Raw genomic sequence first — 14,590 nt, forward strand, 5'->3', positions numbered from 1 at the left:
ATCTATTGAACCTGTATGCTGTAGTAAGTCTTTGCTCTCTGTGTTTTTCGGGGCCACGGGGCCGAACAAAGATGCTCCCGCCCGAATATCGGTCCGGAGAATGCAATAAAAAAACTTACGCCGTGTCTGTGTCACAAAGAGGTACGGTTTTCTGTGGGTGAACTGCTCCCTAACCTCAAAAGGCTTTAGAAAAAAATTGTGGCGTACACGTTGGCTGCCAGGAGAATGTTTTCTCCTATTCAAATTGGGGATGTATGCTATAGAAACAGTAATGTTTAATGATATCGGATGATTTTGGATCTAAGAAGAATGCTCCGTTCACTGGGCGCCTCTTCCGCTTGGTTCTTTTCAGAGTTTGAAATGTCCAAAGAATATGCCATTAGTATTTCCAGGAGAGTTATGCTTCGCTCTCGGGTTAGCGGTAGGAAAAAGGATACGCTTTTACTCTTGGATCCAGAATGTTCCACCAAAACCCTATCGAATATGCTTTCCATTTCTGTTGTGTTTGATTTATATTTATTTATTTAATTAATTAATGGTTTAATGATCGTGCAAATTAACAATAAGTAACAATCGTTCATGTCTTTGATGTCTCTTTCTCGTGCCTTTCGACCCTTCCTTTGTTCAAATGAACTTAAAAATAGTACAATATAACTTACGATATATAAAAAAAAAGAAGGCCTTATGCTTGCATATAATAATTACGGGGAGAGAAAATAAACAAAAACAAAAAAAAAAAGCGAAGGATATATAAACATTATAATGATGAGGGAGGCCAAGGGATGATAGGATGTGAGTTCGATGGAGTCTGTCGTAAATACAAGAATTCAATAACCATGTATTATTGCATGCATATGCTCTATATACTCTATATACGTTGTATATACCATATATACATATGTATTATGTCTCGTTTTTTCGTTTTTACTTTACAAAAATGATTACACTGCAAATTTGTTTTGTCCTGTGGCCTGTGTGGGTGTACAATTCACAGCTTTTGAAGCTCTGTGCTGTCGCTCAGGTATCGGCTCTTCACGATTTTGGCGCGTCCGTCGTACTGGTCCTCGGGATCGAGGAGTCCCTCCTCATGCTTGTCCGTCGACGCGTGACTGCCAATGCCACCGTTTCCCTGCATAAAGATCCTCGAAATGAGCGAAGTGTTTGAACGCTTGAAGGCCAGCCGCTTGCCACCGACTTCGGGCAGATCGTCGAGGCCCCGATGCAGCGACAGGTTGTCCAGCTCCGACTCCGATGAGGAGCCATTGCGACGCGCCCGCTCGGCGGCCAGATGCGCCTCATACTCGGCCGTGCGCAGTGTCTTGGCCGTCGGCTTGCGATACATCTTCAGCAGCAGAGAGGAGCACACAACGCTCACCGAACTGGCGGCCATTGCCACCGAGGCCATCCACGGCAGCAGGGTGAAACCATATGGGGCAAACAGTCCGCTGGCCAGCGGTATGCCCAACAGATTGTACATGCTGGCAAAGAAAAAGTTATATCGTATGCGACGCACTGTGCACCGCGAGAGATCCAGACAGGCGACCACATCCAGCAGATCGTTGCGCATCAGGACAATGTCCGAGGCCTCGGCAGCAACATCTGTGCCCGCAGCTATCGTGATGCCCACATCGGCCTGCGCCAGTGCCGGGCTGTCGTTCACACCATCCCCGACCATGGCCACGCGTATGCCGTGCTGCTGGATCCTTTGGATTTTGGCCACCTTATGGGATGGCAGCACCTCCGCATACACTGTCCGAATGCCAACCTGTGGGGGAAAAAGGTAAATGACTTAGGATTCAGGGAAACGCTTAATGGTAGGATCGTACTTCTCTTGCTATGCTCGCTGCCGTGTTCTTGTTGTCGCCCGTCAGCAGGACCACATCGATGCCCATCCGCTTGAGCGTGTACACGGCCAAGTGTGCCTCCGGCTTGACCATATCCGAGACGGCGAACATGCACACCAACTGCCCGTTCAGGGCGCACAGCACCGCCGTGTGGCCTTTGCGCTCCTCGTGCGTCATACAGTCGCAGATCTCCAGCGGCACTTCGATGGCATTTCGCTGCATCCACTCGCGATTGCCAATCAGCACTCGTATCTCCGGCCCGTCGATCAGCTTCGGCTGCTCCTCGCCGACAACGCCCTCGAGTGCCAGCAGCTGCTGTTGCGCCACTTCCATGGACTTGCGCACATCCCGCTGTGGCATCAGATGCTCCACAGTGGCCCCATTCTCCACATTGATGGAGCTCTGTGGATGCTGTCGGTACAGATTCTCATAGTTGATGATCCGCTCTGCATTGCAGGCCTGTCGCAGTGTCTGCTCGTAGTTGGAGACGCTCACGCGAATGCCGCATCCCGGCACTGCCTGGAAATGTGAACTCTTGCCGAAATTTCCGCCCTGCTGGGCGGCAGCAGCCGGTCCCACGTTGAGCATGTCCTTGGCAAAGAGAACAATGGCCGAGGCAATGGGATGTTCGCTGTTCTGTTCGGCAGCTCCCACAATGGTCAAGGCACGGGCCAGGCTGCACACTTGGGGCGGCACGAAGAGGGTGACCTTGCTGGTCATCGGTGTGCCATGGGTGATAGTTCCCGTCTTGTCGAACACGACGGTTTTCACCTGAAAAGAGCGGGAAATGATTTAGAAACCGGGAAACTAGGGAATCCCCTAGAAAAGCGTACCTTGTGTGCATTCTCCAATGCAGTGGCACCCTTCACCAGAATGCCATTGATGGCTCCTGTGCCAGTGGCCACCATAACGGCTGTCGGTGTGGCCAGGCCTAACGCGCAGGGACAGGCAATGGCCAGGACACTCAGCGCACACTTGAAGGCATAGCTAACGATTATCGTGTTCCGGTCCATGTGCATCTTGTGCTCCATGGCGACGGGCACCAGATCGGGGTTCGCAAATCCAATGACAATCCAGACGATCAACGTTATGCTGGACACCACCACCACAAAGGGCACAAAGTACCCGGCAATGCGATCCGCCAGCTGCTGAATGGGCGCCTTGCTCGTTTGCGCCTCCTCCACGAGGCGCACGATTTGGGCGAGCGTGGTGTTCTCTCCCGTGTGCGTGGCCTCGACCAGGAGTACACCGTTCTGGTTGATGGAGCCACCGATGACAACAGCCCCCTTGCGCTTAGCCACCGGCATGGATTCCCCCGTGATGAGGGACTCGTCGCAGGTCGAATGGCCATAGAGAACCTTGCCATCGACTGGGACCTTGGCGCCGGGAATCACCTTCAGGATGTCCCCCCGCTGCACATAGTCCACGGAGATTACCTTCTCGCTGATAATGTCAAAGTCCGGAGATATCTCCACCAGCAGGGCATCGGCGGCTTTCAGGGAGAGCAGCTTGGACAGTGCCTCCGATGTTTTGCCCTTTGCAATGTGCTCCAGCCACCGTCCCAGCGAGATGAAGATCAGCAGCATTGGCGGCGTGTCAAAGAACGTGAGTGGAGAGCTGTTCTGCTCCAGGAGGACGGCGGCAATGACCACCGCCACCGAATACACATACGAGATGGTGGTGACCATCGAGATGAGGACATCCATGTTGGTGGTGCCATGCTTGATGGCCCTGTACGACTGCACATAGAAGTGAAAGCCACCGAAGAACTGCACCGGCGTTGAGAGCAGGAACATCACCAGGTTCTCCATCGAGAGGCCCGGCACCAGGCAGCACATATTCGCGTGACCCTTTTCGTTCATCTCCAGCATGAAGTAGATCATCGCCACCATGCAGGGGCCCCCGAAGATCAGCGAGACGAGGAACGCGTTCCGCCACTTGCGTATCTCCTCCTTGTGCTCCAGATAGTTGTGGGCCATCTTGTCGCGGCCCGTCAGCAGCTTGGCCTCGAACCCGAGTCCCTCGATCGCCTCGCAGATGCTCCGCGGCCCCGTCTCCTCGGTGCTGTAGCGGAATTTGCCTGTTAGCGGAAGACACAAAGAGAGAGAGAGAGAGAGTACAATAGTGGGCGAAATAGTGTCCAGCTGCAGTGGCGGCAATAAAACTGTAAACAGTTGTTTATCTACTGCTGACAGTCATGGTCACAAAAAGTGGATATGCAAAAAAATGAGCTTAATATTTTTCAAAAATGTACACAAGAATTACACTATCATAATCTTAGTACAAAAAAAAAACCAAAACTTTAAAATAATAGAATACAAAATAGTAAAAAAATATATTTAAAAAAAAAACACTTTATGGCAATGCGTTCAAAAAATCAGAGGGATATTCTGTTTTTATTTTTTATAAAATAATTCAGCTACAGTGGTGGTCTTCAGGGCATTCTTCATGACCCTCCAGATAACACTAGCGGTCATCAAATTTGTGCCGGCCTAAAATCTTGAATTAAATCTCCGTTAATATCCGTTGCCTGTCTTTGCGCCACAGTGATGGGCATACAAACTGGCATGCTCGCACATTCGATTACCACACAGTCCCAGACATAAAAGTAAGCACAGTCACACCCGTGAAATTGGAATTGTGAAAATTAATCTCTACACATTGACTCTCTACATACAATCTCCCCTATTTATTCAAGGGGTGTATTTAAACTAACTAAATAGTTTTCACTAGTTATTGTTCCTTATCTTATGCAAACGGCAACTATAATTTCCAGAAACGATTATACATACGTACTATATGTACATATATATATACATATATGCATGTAGTATTAGAATTTCATCAGAGAATCAGAGGCACTGGCTGCTGTTATCTATTTTATGGACACGCCTGTGTGCTAGACTGGGGTTTAATCTGAGGAATGGCCTAGTGCCAAGTCTCCAACTGGAAACTGGAGCATGCTTAGAGCCTAACCGGTTCGATCTGAGATCGGGATGGCTAGCCAGATTGTTTCTGGTGGGGACTTGTCGTATGCATCGTCATGTGGCTGGCATCGGAGCGAAAGCCACTCCAAAGCCCAGAAGCTCCTCCATGGCCCGCTTTCCGTTCGTGGAATACATCGGTAGGTTGCTGTTGTAATTGTAGCTGCCATCGATAAGATAAAATTTCAACCTTGTCAACCTTGGCTGACTGCAGCAGCAGCAGTGCTTTGCTTGCTTGTATTTTGCTGCTGTCGATAATTAAAATGTTTCCAGAGCGCAATAAAATTGAAATTGCGAATCTCTTTGGCCATCTGCTCTGTAGTTCCGTAATGAATGCGAATACGAATCCGAGTAGTTCCCCGTTTCCCTAGCAAATTTGTCATTCGAATAATTTTGTTTCGTTGTCTCAGTAAATCAAATGAGATATGTTCATGTGCAGGTATTCCCCTGAGAAGAAGTGTTTGAATTTCTGTGCAACATATATGTACATATTAATCTATTAATATTAGTGCACCGCGGATTATAATCGATAATTATCGATATTCACTAGATTTGTTCTTGACTAGAAATAATCATCGTTAAACGTTTCTTCATGGGATATCTATTCTCTCGATTATCTACGACTCGGATTATGATTATAATCGATAATTATTAATATCCTGTAAAGCATTTCGCGAATACGAATGTTAAATGCATTCGATATTGAAGCCCAGGCTAAAATATTGACAATATCCAAGGAATATACCGATAGCCTTCGATTAGTTTCGAATTCTTAGAACTTTCTAAGAGTATACTTATGAAATCTTTATCACAAGTCAAGCATGGGTCAAATATAGTTATAGAATTCCAGCAAGGATTTTAATTCTTTTATTTATATTGTGAAAAATAATACAATATCCATGAATCATATTAGATACTACATATAGGAAATAACTTCGTTATCGTTCAATTAGCAGGTCAATCAGAGATCCCCAGACAGACGAAAGGGGGTCGTGTGCAAAAATCGTAGAACGATTGGACGGATATTATAGTGTTTGCTATCTCCATTAGAAGAATGACAATTAATGCTAATTATCATCGATAATGATCATCGATCAATCTTCCAAAGGCCAAAATTCCGTTGCCGATCGCCCACCCCGATGTCAATCCCGGCAGGGAACAGGCTCTAGATTACAGTTCCATGTTCGTATCTGTGTGTGTGTGTGTGTTTGTGTGTTTGTGGGTGGGTGTTTGTTTAAGTATTTTCGCATCTTATCGCCTGCGATTTGTTGATACAATTTTGGAACATTTTCAATTCAAGTTGCTTGCCCCTGCTCCGGCCCGTTTCCAAGCAACAGCGTCGTCATCCCTTATCGATACCGCGACTCCTCGCCCCATCTGATAAGCATCGCCAGCAAAACATATGTTGTACCCAACAATTCACAAGCCCAATTCCGACTACCGAACTGTCAGAGTGGATGGAAAACAAGCAGAAAGTAAAATAAGTGCAAGTTAAAGTGGAACACTAACCGAAACAAATAGCAAACAAGCCCAACAGAGAGAACTAAACAACATTTCCAGTTTGCGCTAAACACGATTCTAATTATATAAGTATGATTAGTTCTGCTTCAATTTGGAATAGAGATTGGACCACATTGGGATGCTACAACTTCAAAGAATTATTATAACCAAAGGATAGTTTAAAAGCGATGGTTTCTATCTCTGTAACACATTGTGAAAAGCATCTGAAAATCATGCGAAATGTTTATCCTATTTTTAGGTTCTCTCAGAACCTCTACATAGAAACATTTGTTTGGATTTTCTTTATGCCCATGAGATCATTTGCCAGAGAGTGATTTATGTATATCTATAGAAAGAAACATCCTGGAAGACCCCGAAGTACGCTCTAGAACGCATATACATATGTAACATACAGACATACATATGTAATACGACCCAAGAGCAGTGAGAGTGAGACCATGTTGAAACTATTGAAAGAGAGAGAGAGATTGACTTCCTTAAATGCTCTCCGCAAGAGTGTGTGAGTGTGGGATAGGCCGTTAACCATTAACGGTTCCATAATTCGTTTTCGCTCTTTCTCTTTCTAGCCCTTTTACTTCTTTACTCCGCTTCAAACGAAAGTGAGCAAAAAGATTGAAAACTTAAAGGGAGTGGAGAGGAGAGGAGACGAGGCTCCACAACTGCTACGCTACGCGCGCAAAAGGCATGCGAATGGAAACCAGTTACATATATTGCAATCGTAATTATATTTTGCTTTTGCTCTACGCGACTATACATAAGCTCTACTTTTATTTTTAAATTATTATTATTTTTCTTTTTTGTCACCGCCGCACGTACGCAAAGCGGATTTCAAGGGGGCAACAAGAATTTGAAATCGATGTGTGGATCAAACACCAAGTTTGTCAAAGCCATTGCATAATCGAGCAGAAATCTGCAAGTCCAAGACAGAGAGAGAGAGAGACAGACTCCAAAAACGCTGTTAATCAGAGTGAAGGTGAATGGAACTGGAACAAATGGAAGTGGAGTTTGGAAGTGATGTTGGAAATGGCTTCATTTCGTGGTCACGCATCTGAACAGCAACAAGAGCTACAGGGGCAGGAGGTGGGGGGCGGAAGAGAAAGAGAAGGCTCCTCTCTTTCTCGCCAGACGATGGAGCGATTATTTTTACTTCGAGAGCAACTGTTGCGCACAGTGGGGGTCAAAATAATAGTATTAATAATATTTATAGCCTACAGTGGATCGATCTGCTGGGATATCAAAGACTTTGTGGTCATCCTTTCGGGTTTTACTTTTACTTTAAGTGCATATATACATATGTATTGGGGTTGTTTTTGGGATAAAACTCTTAAGTGCTGCCAATTATTTTGCCCGCTGCTGTACGATGCTTGAGACTCTTTCACTTTTTCGTTTTGTTTTTGTTGTTTTTATTTGCCTTTGTGTCGGGCAAAAGTTGGGCTTTTGATTTCAAGGCTTATGCGCTGGCGTGTGTTGTCGCTGACGCGGGGTCTGACGCTGGGCGTGGCGGCGCGGGGCTCTTTTAACTTTCAATAACTCGATTGCCAAATCACGAGTAAAAGGAACAAAGAACACACTCTCCACTCCACTCCACACACACGCCATACGCTTTGTTGTTGGCTTGTAATGAACAACAACAATTTTAATCGTTTTTTGATCCTATTTAATTGCGTTATAATGTACTGTCCCGCTCACTCCCCACCCATTCTCCTCTCAATGCAATCAGTCATCCGCTCTCGCTTGATAGCTCTCTCTCCGACTGCTGTTCCTTTCTCTCACTCACTCGTGAGATAATCGCTGGGCTGCTTTGCTGCTCCCGCTGCCCTCTCTTTTTGTCAAACGCACTCTGTCAAGCATTCACTAACCCAAATAGCTGTACACACACACACACACACACTTGAGCACACATACTTGTCAATACCTTAATCTGGATTCGTTCTAGGCGGTTTAGTGTTAGGTTGCCAGGCCAGAGAGCGCCTCTCATTTCAGACTTTGGGCAGGAGAGAGAGCAGAGGGGTAATTAATACCCCACCCTGCAACCATGACACCTTGGGTTTGTTTGTACATACGTATGTATTTTCGCTTAAACAAAACGCATTTGCAATCGAAAACAAACAAAACAATTCCATGTAATTTACAATAAACAATTAATGGCAGAGCTCTGATTTCAGTGTTCGATTGCCGCTGTCTGTCCCGCGGCAAAGAGGTTATGTGGGAACCAGCGGCTGCTGCCACAAAACAAACAAAAATTCTGCCAGCTGTTCGTATTGGGTGGTTGGGGGGTGGAGGGGAGGAAGACGCAACAGGTGGCCCGGCTGTTGGTGGCGTGCCAGGTGCTCTACATCGAGGGTGCTACTCGGTTTTATTGTTGTATAATCGAGGCTCAATGGATCAATTGCACTTGTGGACACGCACTGGAACGCAGCACCTCCCCCCCACCCACACACACATCCCTCATGACGTATGCATGTGTGTTTGTGTATTTGTTGGATTAAACGTTGTGATTAAACTTACCGCGTTTCGTCATCAGCGTTACCGAGGCAGCCGTCACTCCCCGCACCTTGAGCACATGGCTCTCGATCTTGTTGACGCACGAGGCACAGGTCATGCCACCAATCTCTAGCTCCACCTCCGCCTCCCCGTTGTTTGGCTCGTTGATGAGCTCGGTGGGGAAGCCCAGCTCCGTGATGGACTTGGCAATGTTCTCCGCCGTTAGGACATTTGCATTGAACTTGACCTCCGCCTTGGCGGCCAGCAGGGCCACCAGGATGCTGTCCAGGCCGTAAATCTTCCGGCAATGCTTCTCGATGGCCGCCACACAGCTGGCGCAGGTCATGCCGCGTATGTGAAGGAAACACTTTGTGAGCGCCTCCTGCTCTACGGGTATCGCTGTGGCCGTGCCATTCTGTGTGGGCTTCTTCTCCGGCATCATCTCTTTGCGGGGTGATTGCCTCGGCGAGGAAGCGGGACTGGTGGTTGACACCCGACTATCGCTGCCCCCCGTGGCTGCCGTCGTCACACTCGCCTCAAAGCCCATGTCATCGATGAGTTCGGCTATTTGGTCGGGCGTCAGCTGGCCGGGATCATACTGGACGCGGGCATTCTTGGCCGCCAGCTGCACCTCGATGTGCTGGATGCCTGGTTTGGTCCCAATATTCCCCTCGATATTCCGCACACACGACTGACAGGTCATGCCCACCACCCGGATATTGGTAAGGGCCGTGCTGTAGCTGCACTCAAAGCCCATATCGTCGATGGCTTCGGCTATCTGCGGCGGGTCGATGAGGCTGGCGTCGTAGTCAAAATAGCCGGCATGCTCCTCAAGCACCACCCGAGCCACGAGCACTCCCGGCCGTTTGCCAATGTTATCCTGTATGTTCCGCACGCAGGACTGGCATGTCATGCCCACAATGGGTAGGCGGATACGGGAGGGAGTCGCATGGCTGGTCAACTCTGGTTCCGTACTCTGCGCCTGGGCGGCGCTGGGCACATTACTGGCGTTCTCCTCGTCATTCATTTCGCATTCGCATTTCCAAATTTATTTGGAAATTTCTTTTGTTTCACTTTGCCCGAGCGGGGGAGGAGGATCTACTTCAGCACGACTGATTTTGCCTGTGTGTGTGTAATTATTGCGGGACTCTCTCTTACAGCCCACAGACCAGACTCTCTATCGCGGACACTCTTCTATTGTTACAAAACTCTGCGCGTGTGTGTGTCTGTGTCCGAGCTGATGACCAAAGCGAATTTGCGTACAACTCCCGTCTGGACACTCACTTATCAATTTGTCAAACTTCACACGAAACACCAAAAAATTCTCGAGTATTTGTTTTTATTAGGCATGTTTAATTTTCCAATTAGCGCGACCAGCTGGTGCTGTTGCTTCTCGGTCCCGTTTGTTCGCGCGGCACCAAAGAAGACTATAGTCTATAATAATCCCTACACGGTTACTACATATTTACTACATAATGGAAGGAAAAAGAGGGTATGGACAACTGGCGAAACAGCCCAGAAAATGCAGTCGCATGTAAGGTGACATCCACCTCCGTTGACCAATATACCTTGTCAATTCGACTTCAAGGTATGTTGTCCTCACACGGGAGGTGAGGTTCGTACGAACCATGCACTTTACTTTGGCTGTTTTTGCCTGTTGTCGATACCCTTTTTATAGCCCATTCCCAAGTACGACTCATTTTTTCGTCACAGGAGAGAGCAGCAGTGTGACCGTCTGAGCCTCAGAAATACCTCAAATATATCGATAAAAGCCCCCTTTATTTAAACAGAATAAAAAGGTGAGGTAAACAGCAATAATAGTAGTATTAATTCTTCCTTCAGCTTTACTCAACAAAATTACCACGGCATCTTTCACCTGAACTGCGCTGAAATTCTTCAAGATTCATAATTTGCGTGGAGGGTATTCATATACACACTGGTCGACAATGGGCTAATCGTTCTGCGCGTACCACCACTGGTCACACTGTTTGGCGGTCTTTCTTGTTGTCGCAGCAATTTTCGTTTGTTTGTAAAAAAAATTAAAAAATCAATCAAACAAAATGATGCAACCCTTTGATCCACGCTCCATCATCAACGGCAGCATGATGAAACAGTTTGCCGGCCAGACCGTCAGCATTATGGTGCGCGTGGAGAGTGTCGCCGGGTCCACGCTGCTGGCCAATTCCACGGACAATCAAAAGCTGCGCATCAATCTGCCTACCGATCTGGATGCCGCCCAGGGTGCTTGGGTGGAGGTGATTGGAGTCCCCCATGGCGCTGATACCATACGCGCCAAGGAGGTGAGTCTCCCTCCCCGCTTAGACATGCTAATGGAACATTCATTTGTTTCTTTTTTTCGTTTGCAGGTCATCGAATTCGGCGGCGAGGACATTGATTTTGATACGGATGGCTACAACGGTGCTGCACATCTAATGAACAATGTCAAATCGTTCTACCGCAGCGGCTGATCAGAGTCCTCCCTATAATTAATGTATTTTTCTTTGAATAAAATATAAGCATTTTTTTTGGTTTGTCTCACAATTTGTTAATTGTATATTATATATGGTATAAAAAGGCTAACTAGCGGATAATCCATTTAACAATGCGACATAATCAACAGAGAGGCCATAGCCATGGCCGGGGACTAGGCTTGAGACATTCGTTTGGGGGGCGGAGAGGAGGGATGGTCGGGGGTTGGGGCCGCCTATTGCAGTACGGCTGCATTGGCCACCACACTGGGATTGTTGACGACCTCTCCGAGCGAATCAAGCACCTCCTTGCGGTAGTCATCGAACTCGCCATCGATTTCGTTGATGGTCTGATCCTCAATCACGTACAGAGTGCAGCCCGTTTCGCGTATAAGTCGCTCGTCGTGGGAGACTATAATCACGCCGCCCTCGTACTCATTGATGGCCTCGGCCAACGCGTCAATACTCTCAATGTCCAGATTGTTGGTGGGCTCATCCAGGATGAGGACATCGGGTGCACTGAGGCACAGCTCGGCGAGTGCCACACGTGCCTTCTGGCCTCCCGAAAGATCCTTCATCTTGATGGTGTGCGCGTGGCTCACCAATCCAAAGGATCCCAGTGCCTTGCGCGCCTTCTCGTGTGGCAGATTGAAGAGTCGCTGCAGATATTCGGCAGCCGATTCCTCGGCCGTCAGATGCTCACCCGAATGCTGATCAAAGCGTCCCACATGCAGGCGATGGTTCTTCCTCTGCTCCCCCTGCTGGGGCTCCAGCTCGCCGAGCAGCAGCTTGAGGAACGTTGACTTGCCGACGCCATTCGGGCCGACAATGGCCACACGGCTGCTCAGATCGATGCCAAAGTCGGCCTTGATGAACAGCGGCTTCTGGCCGGCAAAGGCAAACGTAATGTTGTGCACACCCAGGATGGGGGGCTGCAGCTGCGAGGGCTCCGGGAAACGGAACTTGACAATGTACTCCTTGGGGCGGGCGAGCAGCTCCTGGGGGCCCTCATCCTCGTCCTTTTGCTGCTTAGTTTTGTTCTTCTCCTGCTTGCGGGTGAGCGTCTCCTTTTGCTTCTTTTCGGCCGCCTTCTTCGACTGGCCGTGGGCCTTCAGCTCGCGCAAACGCTTCTCCTGCTTCTCGTACTCCTTGACCATCTCGCGACGCTTCTGCACGTACATCTTCTTGAACATGGAATAGTTGCCCTTGTAGTACTGCAGCTTCTTCTGGTCCAAATGGATGATCTCGTTGCAGACATTGTCGAGGAAACTCTGGTCGTGGGAGACAATCAGCAGTGTCTTCTTCCAGCCCTGCAGATAGTTGTCCAGCCAGATGACGGCATTCAGATCCAAGTGATTTGTCGGCTCGTCCAGCATCAGCAGCGTGGGCTCCAGGTAGAGAGCCCTGGCCAGCGAGACACGCATCCGCCAGCCACCCGAGAACTTGTTTGTGGGACGATCCTGCATCTCCTTGCTAAACCCAAGACCTGCCAATATGCGGCGCGCCCTGGCCTCGGCGGAGTATGCGCCAATGGCCTTCAGCTCTGCAAAGATATCGTTCAGCTCCTCCTGGACGCTCATGTCGCCGTTGGCGAACTGTTTCTCCAGCTCTTCGCTTTTCTTTAGCGTCTGAGTGCGACGCGTATCGGCCTCCAGGATCGTCTCAATGGCCGTCTTGTCGGTGGCAACCACCTCCTGCTCGCAGAGCAGCACATCAATGTTGGGCGGTATGGCAAAGGCACGTGTGGCTATGTGACGCAGCAGCGTTGTCTTGCCATGTCCATTGGGGCCCACCAGGCCATAGCGGCGGCCATGGGCAATCAGTAGATTCGCATTCACAAACAGATCGTTGCCTGAGACACAGACAGAGAGAGAGAGATAGAGAGAGAGAAATCAGCAATGGGATCACGATATCAATAGGAAACCTTCGAATGATGACTCACCCTTTGCTGATATTGTGAAATTCTCAATTTTTATATCCACAGCATGCTCGAGGGCCGCCTGCTGGCCGGCGGTCTTTTGCACCTGCGACATGGTAAAGTTGTTATCCAAATCCGAGTGTCCGGCACCGCCTTTCTTGGTCATCAGCTCCATTTGGCGCTCGTATTCCTGCTGTTTCTTTTGTTTCTTCTTCTCTTTGTGCGTGAGCTTTTTCTCCTTGGCCTCCGAAGGCTCTTCGCTGGATTTGCGTGTGGCCTCCGCCTCCTCTTCCGACTCGTCCTGCACCTTGGTCTTAGGTTCTGGCTCCGGTTCGGGCTCCGCCTTAGTGACGGGTGGAACCTCCACCACTTCGGGTTCCTTGAGTGAAACGGCAGCTATTTTTTCGCTGATTATCTCAGCGACTTTATCTTCTTTTACTTCTTTTTCGGGCTCATCCTCGAGCTTCTCTTCGTCCTCGCTGATGGACAATTTCCTCGGCTGCTTCTTGCTGGACTTTTTGGCTGCTGGTGGAGGCTCCTCCACCGCATCCTCTAGATCATCCTCCTCGTCATCGCTCATGGCAAATTTGTTCTTTTGCTGTTGCTTTTTCTTGGACTTCTTGGCCGAGGGCTTGGCTATCATCTGAGGCGCCTCCTCCTCGTCATCGTCGTCCTCCTCCAGCTGAAGGTCGTGCTCCTCCTCATCGTCACTGAAGTCATCGGCAGCCTTTTTCTTGTTCTTTTTATTCTTCTTGCCCTGTGGCTGCTTTTTGGCCGGGGTCTTGGCGACAGGAGCCGCCGCCGCCGCATCCTCGTCATCGTCCTCATCATCATTGGCCAATGGCGGAGGAGCACCCTTCACTAGCTTCTCATCCTCATCGCTCCAGTCGTCGTTCTTCTTGCCCTTCTTACCCTTCTTTGCACCCTTCTTCGGCTGCTGCTGCTGGCGGCTTTGATTGGAGGAGGCCACACTTTCCAGATCCTCGGCATCCCTGTTGTTGCCGCCGCTCGCCTTGGAAGGCAGCTGGTCCTCGTCGCTGGAGTCGCCACCGCCACGTTTACCCTTCTTGCCACCTTTCTTGTTAGGCTGCTTTTTCTCGTGGACAACCACTTTCTCGGGCTGCTGCTCGTCGTCGTCATCGAAGCGCTCCTTCTTCTTTCCCTTGGCCTTAGACATATCTGTGGGAAAGTGGTTGGCTGGCTTAGTCTCGTAACAAGGATTGAATAAACGAAAGGGATCACTATTACGCTTACTTTAGGAAATCCAAAGCTTCGTTGATGTTTCAGAGATTTCACGTGCACAGCTGGCAGTATGGTGGCCTTATCGATAAAATATACTGTCTAACCCTCAGAAATATACCGTCTCATTTA

The 14,590-nt window shown here is 48.7% G+C and overlaps 3 protein-coding genes across 3 annotated transcripts; 1 reads left to right on the top strand and 2 right to left on the bottom strand.

The window, feature by feature from the left end:
- Window positions 1–504: 504 nt before the first annotated feature.
- Window positions 505–10,253, bottom strand: LOC6597282 (copper-transporting ATPase 1). The gene is made up of 4 exons (XM_002022533.2): window positions 8,858–10,253; window positions 2,678–3,924; window positions 1,827–2,615; window positions 505–1,765 (listed from the first exon to the last, which is right to left on the bottom strand). The coding sequence occupies exons 1-4, from the start codon at window positions 9,858–9,860 to the stop codon at window positions 989–991; spliced, it is 3,816 nt and encodes a 1,271-aa protein (XP_002022569.2). The 5' UTR covers window positions 9,861–10,253; the 3' UTR covers window positions 505–988.
- A 643-nt stretch (window positions 10,254–10,896) lies between these two features.
- On the top strand, window positions 10,897–11,301 carry LOC113566189 (replication protein A 14 kDa subunit A). Its single transcript, XM_026990704.1, has 2 exons — window positions 10,897–11,133; window positions 11,200–11,301. The coding sequence occupies exons 1-2, from the start codon at window positions 10,897–10,899 to the stop codon at window positions 11,299–11,301; spliced, it is 339 nt and encodes a 112-aa protein (XP_026846505.1).
- Window positions 11,302–11,537: 236 nt separating this feature from the next.
- On the bottom strand, window positions 11,538–14,538 carry LOC6597284 (ATP-binding cassette sub-family F member 1). Its single transcript, XM_026990703.1, has 3 exons — window positions 14,474–14,538; window positions 13,244–14,398; window positions 11,538–13,153 (listed from the first exon to the last, which is right to left on the bottom strand). The coding sequence occupies exons 2-3, from the start codon at window positions 14,394–14,396 to the stop codon at window positions 11,538–11,540; spliced, it is 2,769 nt and encodes a 922-aa protein (XP_026846504.1). The 5' UTR covers window positions 14,397–14,398; window positions 14,474–14,538.
- Window positions 14,539–14,590: the final 52 nt, after the last annotated feature.

Source organism: Drosophila persimilis, unplaced genomic scaffold, assembly GCF_003286085.1.
Source record: "Drosophila persimilis strain 14011-0111.01,24,50 unplaced genomic scaffold, DperRS2 tig00000606-arrow-arrow-pilon, whole genome shotgun sequence".
Lineage (NCBI taxonomy): Eukaryota > Metazoa > Arthropoda > Insecta > Diptera > Drosophilidae > Drosophila > Drosophila persimilis.